This window comes from Echinops telfairi, unplaced genomic scaffold, assembly GCF_000313985.2.
Source record: "Echinops telfairi isolate 266 unplaced genomic scaffold, ASM31398v2 ScPeMD7_22;HRSCAF=79, whole genome shotgun sequence".
Taxonomy (NCBI): Eukaryota; Metazoa; Chordata; class Mammalia; order Afrosoricida; family Tenrecidae; genus Echinops; species Echinops telfairi.
Genome location: NW_022103919.1, coordinates 5850240 through 5860585, shown reverse-complemented (window position 1 = coordinate 5860585; position 10346 = coordinate 5850240). Strand labels below are relative to the sequence as shown.

Below are 10346 nucleotides of genomic sequence, written 5' to 3'. Positions count from 1 at the left end.
AAAAAAAATAAGGAAAGAAATAAAGATCTACAGCCTTGAATACCCTCCCTAGGGTCACTATGAATCAGAATTGACTCGATAGCAACAGTTTGGGTTTGGGGTTGCATGTAATTACAGGTTTAGAAAGGTCACAGGAATGGTTTTATGTTTTTAATTACTGGCTATGCGACGTCTGGGATCAACTTATGATCATGCAACCCTGAGTCATAGTCACAAGGTGGTTATAAGACCACAGAACCCCAACCTTTATCATAAATCAGATAACACACATCAAGGAACAGGTCCTCCGTTGTTTTACTCAGGTACACTAATCAACCCAGGGAGAAACCGCTTGTGTCCAGTGTTCCCATCATACAATTAGGTGAAGGGGGAACTGTGACTTATTCTAAACTGTTCTTACTAGGGCCAAGCACCTATAAACTTTTTGAGGGTTTCAAGCTCTGTATCAACCCCTCCTTTTGATCAAGGATTTCAATTGAACATCCTTTGGTTACATTATCACTAGTTTTCGTATGGCTTTACATCATCTTCAGCATGGTCTAGGCTTCCATAATGGCGGCCAGTAAGTTTTAGGCCTTTAAATCCTCAGCTGCTTGGGTTTTGTTGTTCAGGTTGACTGCCTGCATTCTCAGCTGGATACCACCTGGTTTTTCACCATGTTCTGGGTCTATTTTCACCATACTATGAATATGGGATACACCAATTGGATACTCAAACCAAATTGAAGCGGAGTAACTTGGCTTTTTCAGAAAAGATAGTTCAGGGTGCAGGACCCAGCCACTTCTTACAAAAGTGTACAGCAGTGCTCACTTCAGCAGCACATATGTTGAAATTGGAACGATGCAGAGAAGATTAGCATGGCCCCTGCACAAGGGTGACATGCACATTCCTGAGCCACTCTATATGTTTGCAGTGGTAGCTGCCAGCAGGGCAGCCCCAGCTCAGCCTCTGGCCTGATGAAAGGGGTTTTTTGTCAATAAATATTTTGTATTAAAGGTTCTAGCAAAAGAAAAAAAAAAGAGTACAGCAGCAATATACACTAGCTGTTTTAGGGCATATTTTTGCCTGACCTTAGCAACATATTTCATAATACATTTGATTATACTAACAATGGTTAGAACAAGCAATAGGTATTCTAATATTTATTACTTTATTATCAGAATTAATGTTATTATTAAAAGGATACTTGTATATTGGGTCGTTAACCACAAGGTCAGCAGTTTGAAACCACCAGCCGCTCCATGCGGAAAAAGAGGAGGCTTTCTACTCCTGCTAAGAGTTGCAATCTCAGGAACTCACCAGGTTTGTAAGACAGCACTATCTGTCTTATAGGTTCACTATGAATCAGAGTTTACTGAATGGAAGTGAGTTTGAGTTTGAGAGTTTTCAATAAAGTTCTCAGCCATAACCCCCTAGTACTCAATTGAAAAGGTCAGAGAAGGATGGTCTCACCATTGGGAATACAGCCTGTGAACAGCAGTTTTTTGTTGGATTTCACAAAGGTCTTCTTCCATTTCTCCAGTGATGTTACGGTAAGAGCAACAGGAGATGGTTGCTACTGAATGAGTCAATCTGACAAAAACACTATCTCTTCAGGCCTCAGTGCTTATTACAGGACACAGTAAAAGAACTTTTTTTTTTGGGGGGGGGTTGTAAATATATATATATATTTTTTGCATTTCAAGATCTATCTCTTAAAAAATTATTATTCAAAGATCATTTTATTGGGGGTGCTTACAGCTCTTATAACAATCCATACATCAATTGTATCAAGCATATTTATACATATGTTGCCATCAAAAGAACTTATGAAAGGCTCCAAAATGAAGGAAAATGGTCCAGAAGAAATAAATGAGAGCAATTAACATGCAAATGATCGAGGCGCTAAAATCAAGTCCCTCAGAGGATGAAAACGGATGGTTCACCCAAAAAAGGGATTCAGGTGGCCCTGTGAAGAAATGCTCAAGTGCATCAGCTATTAAGGAAATACAAGTCAAAACAAAGGGATTATCCTATCACCCAGCATTAATAGCAAAGTTCAAACGGAAACAAAAACACATGATGGCGAGGCTTTGAAGAGACGAGAACCCTCATACACAGCTGGCGGCATGGTAAAATCCCCGGGGAAAACAGAACAGCACTCCCTTAAGAAGCTGGAAACACAAAACCAGCTGACCAAGCAATCCGCCCTCCTGGTATACCTCCTAGAGAACGGGCGCTGGGACACCAACACATCCGTGCGCACGAAGTTCATTGCTGCACTTTCCCTAACAGCAAACGGGGGAAAGCAAATTAAATGCCCGTTGGTAGAAGAATGGATAAACTAGGGTACACACACACAAGAGTGCTATGCAATGTTGGAAAATTAACAATGAATCTGGGAAATATCTCATAACATCGATAAACTTGGAGGACATGATGTATGCTCACTGAAATCTGTCAATCACAAAAGGACAAATACTGTATGAAACCTCTATTTTTTAGGAGTCAAAAAGAGGTTTTCACACCGAAAGAAACATTCTTGGAAGGTTACCAGGGGTGGGAGGGTAAACAGACACTTGCTGACTGGGCTGAAGGGGAAGGCAACATACAGTGAGAGGGAGGTGAGGACAAGCTGCAGAATCAGAGGCAGACGCAGTGAGGAGTGCAAGAGTAAAATAATGCTAAACACATTATTCTATAATCTATCAGGGGCCCACGAGGGCTGGAGAGAGGGGGGGGAGGAGCTGATCCCAAGGGCTCAATGGAAAGTAAATGTCTGGAACAGAACAATGGACTATATGTACGAATATGTCGGATACAATTGATGTAGGAATTGTAACAAGAGTTCTAAGAGCCCCCGATAAAATGATCTTTACAGGAGAGCAGAGAGCCTCATCTTCCTCCTGTGGAGTGGCTGGTGGTTTCAAACTGCTGACACTGTACTTAGCACAATGCACTTTGGTGAGTAGGGACTGGGATCTTAAAAGCTTGTAAGCAGCCACCTAAGGTACACCTATTGGTCCCTCCTTGTCCAGAGAAAAGAATGATGAAAATCAAAGACACATGGAAACAATTATTCAAATGGACCATGCAAATATCAGCTTCCATGACCAAGACATCAGAAGAGCTAGATGTTGCCTGGTTACCACTACCAATTTCTCTGAAAAGTCATATTAATAGGTCCTAGATAGAGTAGGTACCAAACTCAAAATCATTTTTTTTTTAAAAGGCCAGGTTTGCTGGTCAGACAGAGACTGATTAAACCCCGCAGAGTATAGCCTTTAATTCTGCTTCAAGTCTGGACATGAATGCACCCCCTTCACTCAATGTACAATCAAACAGCAGACAGGTCTTTAAGGACAATAACACTAGGGAGGTATGCACACCTTAGAATAATCAACTATTTGGGATCAAACAGGCTATATTTACCCTAGGACAAAGTTCAGAAGGCTTTAGAAAGGAGGACTGAGAACAGGAAACACAGAAGTGAAATTAGTGATGTTACATTGTGGGGATAGCAACCGGCATGTAACAAAATGTATCTGAATTGTTGAACGGAAAACTGACCTGCATTGTAAACCTTCACTCAATTCACAATAAAATCTAAACAATAATAAGACGACAAAGAAGATAAAATAGGGTCCCTTAAACATGAGCATATACAAGGGGGCTTCAAAGAGTTTGTGGGAAATTTCCATTAGGTTTTAATCTTGTTTTTCCACAAACTTTTTGAAACCTGCCCTGATAATGTAGTGGTTACATGTTGGGCTGCTATCCTCAAGGTCAGCAGTTCAAAACCACCAGCCCCTCCACAGGAAAAGGCATAATGGAGCTTTCTATTCCTGTATAGGGTTACACTCAGAAATTCACAGGGGGCATTTCTATCCCTGCCCTATAGGGTCTCTGTGAGTCAGAATTGATGGCAGTGAGTTTTAATCTTTTTTACTTGAATGGAAAAGAGCCCTGGTGGTATAGTGAAATACTCGATGTGTTGGGCTGCTAACTGCAAAGGCAGCAATTTGAAAACACCAACCAGCTGCTCCCCCAGAGAAAGTTGAAACCTTCTACTCTATAAAGATTTACAGTCTCAGAAACCCACAGGGGCAGTTATACTCTGACCAAAGGGTCACTATGAGTCAGAACGGACTCAGCGGCATTGATTTGTGAGTGAGAATTGATGGGACAAAGCTACTTTAAAACGAAGGTTAGGTCCACAGCAGTAATTTCAAGAGCATTCGTTCAGTAAATTACTAATCCACAGCCCTAAAGGCACGTAAGGCAAAAAGATGGTAAAATTCAACAACTCAGCTCACTGCCACGGAGTCGATTCCTGCTCATAGCGACCCTGCAAGACAGGGTAGACCAGCCCACTTCACAGGAGTAGAAAGCCTACTCTTCCTCCCATGGCGTCGCCTGTGATTTTGAACTACTGACGTTTGTGCTAGCAGCCCAAAGTGTACCCCACTATGGCACCAGGGCTCGGAGACTAGACAGAGAAACACGCAATGTCAGAAACGGATCTATCTATGTAATCTCGTGTCTATGTCTATACAGACCTAACCCGAGATTTTAGGAGATGTTGTTTGTTGGTGCCAGAGTTTATCTATTTCTCATCCTGGTAATTTTTAAATTTTTCGTTTAAGTTTTCACGCTGATAAAACTTCCTAAGTAGGAACTCGTTCACTGCCATTGAATCAATTTTCGGAAGTAGAACGCCTCATCTTTGGAACAGCTGGTGGTTTTGAACTGCTAACCTTGCAGTTAGCCTCCCATTGTCTAACCACTACCCGGCCAGAGCGCCTTCCCCCACCCCACCCTTCAACTCAGATAGTATGACTGACAAACTCTTACACTGGTCTAATTCCCAGCTCAATCTTGTTAACTCACTCCTTTCCCTTCTACTAAAATATGGATCTTATACACTTCACAACACATCACACCGAGACCAGAAGCATAGCAGTAAAAATGGTTCCACATGGTCTCCAAGTTCTATTTTCTCCAACTGGATACTTCATTTAAATAAAGGGAAATGGCCTTTTGCCCTTGGTCATCCTTCTTTACCTCCCCCATCCACTGGCTTTCTTCTAGATGAGTACTACAGCCTATTTCTTAAAACAGGCAAGAGGGTTCATGAAAGAGAAGACATATTCGACTATCGGAAACAACTGGGCAGATACAGTACCTAACAGGCACACAACACACAATTTTGCATCTTCATAGTTCACATGCTACAACCCAATTCCTAACAAACATGGGTGGATATTATCTTTTTAAAAATCTCTTTTAAAATCTGAATTAACTTTAATAATAGTTGCCTTTTCCAGACCTCCTAATGTGTAGGGGTGTTAACTATAAAAATCAGTGATGGGAATTACATGGTTATCATGTTAGAGTTATTATTAAACCAAAACCCCATTGCTGCCAAGCTGATTATGACTCATCATGCCCCTAGAATAAAGTTCTGAGAACTGTAAAGTACTTTTAAACTTTCTTAAGTTAATTTTTCAGTTGAACTCATAATAAAAGAGCAGATACAAATGAATTTAATAAGCAATACCTTAAAGGATATAGATGGTCTAACTTAAAATTAGAAGTATAAAAATATATTTGTCTCAATTTTTTTAAGCATTAAAGGCACTACAAATTTTAACACTGAAGACATTTTATATTTAAGACATTCACTACCACGAAATGTTTTTCTTTATTAAATCTAATTTCCTGACTTTGTAGGAAGATAATAATCCACAAAAAGAATTTGAAACTTTAAGGTGAACTGAGTTCCATGTAAAACTTAAATATCATCCCTCAACCACCAAAAAGAAATATTCAAATTAATCTTATTATATAAAAAGGTAAACTCTTAACTTTATAAACTACTGGACGTCATCTTCTCATTCACTGCCATCTAGGCAGTGCTGGCTCATAGTGAGCTTACAGGGCAGGGTAGAATTGCCCCTCTGAGTTTCCGAGTCTATAGCGCCTAACCAGAGTAGAAAGCCCCATCTTTCTCCCCCACAGTAGCTGGTTCTGTGGGAGAAAGACAGTTACAGAGTCGGAAACCCACAAGCACTCTAAGAGAGCAGAAAAGGCTGTCTTACTCCCTGAACTGGCTGGTGGTTTGGGACCCCTGATCTTACAATCAGCAGCCCAGTGTGTAACACTGTGCCACCGGGGCTCCTAGGTAGCATATTCAAAAAGAAGCTCTTAGCATGGCAAAAATAATAATAATTTATAAATTATCAAGGGTTCATGAGGGAGGGGGAAAAATGAGGAGCTGATACTAAGGGCTCAAGTAGAAAGCCAATGTTTTGAGAAAAATGATGGCAATAAATGTACAAATGGGCTTGACACAATGGATGGATGGATGGATTGTTATAAGAGTTGTACGAGCCCCAATAAAATTATATATTTTTTAAGTTCTTGGGTTTTAACTCTTCCTCATCACTACCCCTTCCCCAACCCACCCCCCAAAAGAAAAAAAAACCTCCTAACTTATATTTTCAAAGTCAATTCCATTCTTCCAGCTATTCAGTCCAAACACCTTGGTGTCACTCTGGACATCTCTCACATTCCCCATCTAATCCAAGAGCAAACCCAGTCAGCTCTGCCCTCAAATATTTACAGAACTAATGTTATCACCCAGGAGCCCTGGTGGCGTAGTGGTCATGCATAGGGCTGTGGGTCCAGTTCAAAAAACCACCAGCTGGTCTGTGGGGAAAGATGGGGCTTTCTACTCCCTAAACAGTATCAGAGACTCATGGGGGGGCGCTACTATCCCCTGGAGCTCTATCCTGGAGCCTCACTATGAGTCGGCATCGCCTCAATGGCCATCTGAGTTTGTGTTGAAATCCTTCACCGACGGCCACAACCTCGATCATCCAAGCCACTAGCTCTCTCATCTTCTGAGATGAGGGAAGGAAAAACCACCTCGCTGCCATCAAGTCAATTCTGACTCAAAGGGAACTGCCCCTGGGGGTTCGGAGACTGTCCTGGTAGCTGAGTGGTGGTACGTTGAGCTGCTCCTCGCGGTTGGCAGTTCAAACTACCAGCTGCTCTTTGGGACAAAGACAGGACTTCGCCGGAGAAAGATGGGGCGCAACGCGAGAAAGACAGGGCTCTGTTCTACTCTGTCCGGTAGGACACTGAGTTGGCATCTACTGGACAGCAGTGGGTTTGGTTTTTTGTTTAACCCTTTATGAAATATGGGAGGGATTATGTCAATTAGACATTTCTGGCTAAGGGTGGAGTCCAACCTGTCACTCAAGTCGCAGCCTGATGACACCTCCTGGATGTCATAAGCCGTTTGTGTAAGAGTGGGGGATTCTGGGAACTGCCTCTACCCAACCCTCAATTTTCCTGCCTGCTGGCACTCTGCCTGCTTGCCTGCCTGTCTGGAGAGGTTGACCCCCTGTCGGCTGCTAACCCGAAGAGCTGCCAGCAAGCTGCCATGTCTCCGTTGACTCTGGATGCACGCACCTCTGCACCCACTGGCCTCTGATCGTTCTGTTTCCTGGTTCACCAGCCTGCAGCACCAGCATGAGGTTACGTAAGTCTGAAGAGGGACCTGGGGATTAATACTTGATATAAAGCGCTTCCGTATACATAAATGAGTTCCTAGATTTGTTTCTCTGGACAACCTAGCCAGGAGTAGAAAGTGTCATCTTTCCCCCTGGGAGAGGCTTGTAGTTTTGAACTATTGACCAATGTGTCACCTACCGCACCACACTCTAAATCAGCGGTTCACAACCTGTGGGTCCCAACCCCTTTGGGGGGGGTCGAACGACCCTTTCACAGGGGTCGCCCGATTCATTACAGTAGCAAAATGACAGTGATGAAGTAGCAACGAAAATAATGTTATGGTTGGGGGGTCACCACAATATGAGGAACTGTATGAAAGGGTCGCGGCATTAGGAAGGTTGAGAACCACTGGTCTATTGGGTCGATATGAGTCAAAATTAACTGGATGGCAATGGGTTTGAGGCTTGGTCAGCACTCCAGTACACAGAGGAGACCAGAAGTGGAGAGCTCCTTCAATGAGGAAAAGGATGACTCCCAGGGGAAGGTAAAATAACTCAAGGCTGGCTGTCCTCGGGGGTCCTGGTGATACAGTGGGTTTCTAAGAGCTAACCAGCCACTCTGAGGGAGAAGATGAGGCCACCTGTTCTTAGACTTACAAAATGAGGATGTCTACGCATACAGATTTAAAATCTCAAAACCCCAAAGGAGGTCGTGCTCCTCTGTCCTGGAGGACTGCGGTGATGGCCCTGGGTTTGGTTTGGCGGCTGGTGTGTCCTCAAATCACAAGGAAGGCTGCTTCTCCATTCGATTTTTCCCACAGAGCTCCAAAGTGAGGATTTCCAAGTCCTACTTACGATTGAGAAGGTCACAGATATTTGTGCCAACTAGGGTCTGTGGTTCTCAACCATTTGGGGAGCACAAGCCACTTTGAGAATGTGGTAAAATTCATCAACACCCCCACTCCCCTCTCCCCCGAAACGTGTAGGCACTCTCATGCTCTTTGATGAGAACAGAATTATCATCCTACGGAACAACCAAAATCCAACCTCCTCCAGAAACGGAGGGCCTGGCACCCTGAGAGCTAGATCAAGGTCAACCACAAGTGTGACCATGAATAAAGTAAAGCATAAGCAACTCAGAGAGTTCTTGAATCAAAGTTATACAGTCACCAAGGGATTTCTTCTTATACAGAGAAAGTTCTGCCAGAAATTAGGAGATAAGCCAGCTCAGGAACTTCTAGGCAGTCCTAGAAGGAACTGGCACCCAGTGTTCATCAGCTCGCTGGTGGTCTGAGTGACATACGTACAGAAAAGCACAATTTCAGAAACCTTGAAAAGCACTCACCATGTTCCACAAAAACGTTGCAGTGTGGACCTCCGTGCCTGGATGACTCCTTCTTCCCTGCTCCTTTGATGAAGTGCAGGGCAGGCAAACTTGGCCTTCGTTGGTCCCCAAGAACTTTTCCAGGCTGCTGCCCCATAAAGTAATGATAGGCACCCCTTTCCGGAAAAGGGTTTAAGATTTATCCCAGATGAGTCAGTCAGCTTAAAGGAAAGCGGTATAGAGGTGGGATTTCACATTCACCCGAATCTCCACAAGTCAGGAAGTTGAGATCAATCACCCAAACACATCTTCGGAAACAAGGATGAAATCCCAGTTCTGAGACGGACTCATGTAAACAGGAGTTCCGATTCTTTTCACAATTGCGATGTACTGTCACGGGCAGTTGTACCTGCAAAGCCACCCAACGTTTGATCCAAAGTGTGTTTTACTGGCAGTGTCTTTCCTTTCGCAGTGAGGTAAAACTTAAATCAGAAATATTCACAGGGAATGCTGTAAAAGGGTCAAGGATTCTAAAGTCATTTGGTTTCCCACATTTGGAGGAAATGTTGATCTTCTGTGTAGGCTCCTCCGAACTTTTCCTGGGGAAGTCACCCACCCCCTATCTTAGTCTCTTCATCTTCCAACAAATTTCCTGCCGAACCCAGCTGCTGCTCCAGTGGATGGACCCTTAACACCGGAAAAGGGCTCGGGGTCACCCAGATTTTCAGCGAGCGCTTGCCCTCCACCGTGTCGGAAAGGACTGCATTGCCAACGACTTTTAAGTTCGCTTTTTAAAAGGCCGGTGGAACCAGTCCAGACTTTTCCTTTGCATTAAAGTTTTGGGCTGAGCTGAGACCAAGGGGGCCGTAGGTGACATTGGAAGTCAGGGCATTAGAAGCTCCCGGGAACAATTTGGGGGTGAAGGGGATGTAAAGGGGGAGAGAGGCCACTTGTCAGCAGAGAGGCAATTTGAATGAAGGGGCTCCCCCGGGGAATAAAGGGCAGCTTGAGGAAGGAGGAGGTTGCCGGGGTGGGGCACAGGCAGCTTCCTCCGGGGCGATGCGCCTCCACGCCTCAGGGAACAGGGTGTCCCAGGTCTGGGGGGCGCGGAGACCACCCCCCTGGAGCCCATAAGCCCGGATGGGGCTGTATGGGATGAACTGCTTTCGCGACCCCGCAGTCGGCAGGTTGGTGAAGCGGGGAGGAGGCCCTGCCGCCTAGCTGCCCCCAAGCCTAGGGGCTCAGCCCGAGGCACCCCCTCCCCCGGTCCCGGACGTTGCACCCGCAGCCGCCGCCAAGCAGTTGCATTCCCCGAGATCCGCCGCGGGACCCGGCTTCCCCCGGCCGAGAGAGACTGTGGGCAACGGGAGGGTACGTCAGCGGCAAGACCCAGAAACCGGCTCCGGCTCCAGCGTTGCTCAGGGAAAGGCATCGACCCCCTCGGCCGCCATGATGGATTACGAGCCGCTCCACAACGAGGCCAGGCCCCGCCCCTGACTCCGCCCCCTAAGGGCGTCCCGAGG

The 10346-nt window shown here is 44.9% G+C and overlaps 1 protein-coding gene and 1 non-coding gene across 3 annotated transcripts in view; one reads left to right on the top strand and one right to left on the bottom strand.

Annotated features, from left to right (window-relative positions):
- Nucleotides 1-10346, bottom strand: part of ABL1 (ABL proto-oncogene 1, non-receptor tyrosine kinase) — a 167768-nt gene extending 157422 nt beyond the window's left edge. Inside the window, exon 1 of one of the 2 annotated variants that reach the window (XM_045288544.1) lies at nt 8845-10346. In XM_045288544.1, the coding sequence (XP_045144479.1) occupies nt 8845-8980 (136 nt within the window). In that variant the 5' untranslated portion in view covers nt 8981-10346. The remainder of the gene's footprint in view (nt 1-8844) is intronic. The other variant, XM_004713251.2, reaches the window with a different exon arrangement.
- On the top strand, nt 803-909 carry LOC115869167. Its single transcript, XR_004046031.1, has one exon. It is a non-coding gene; the product is annotated as a U6 spliceosomal RNA (small nuclear RNA).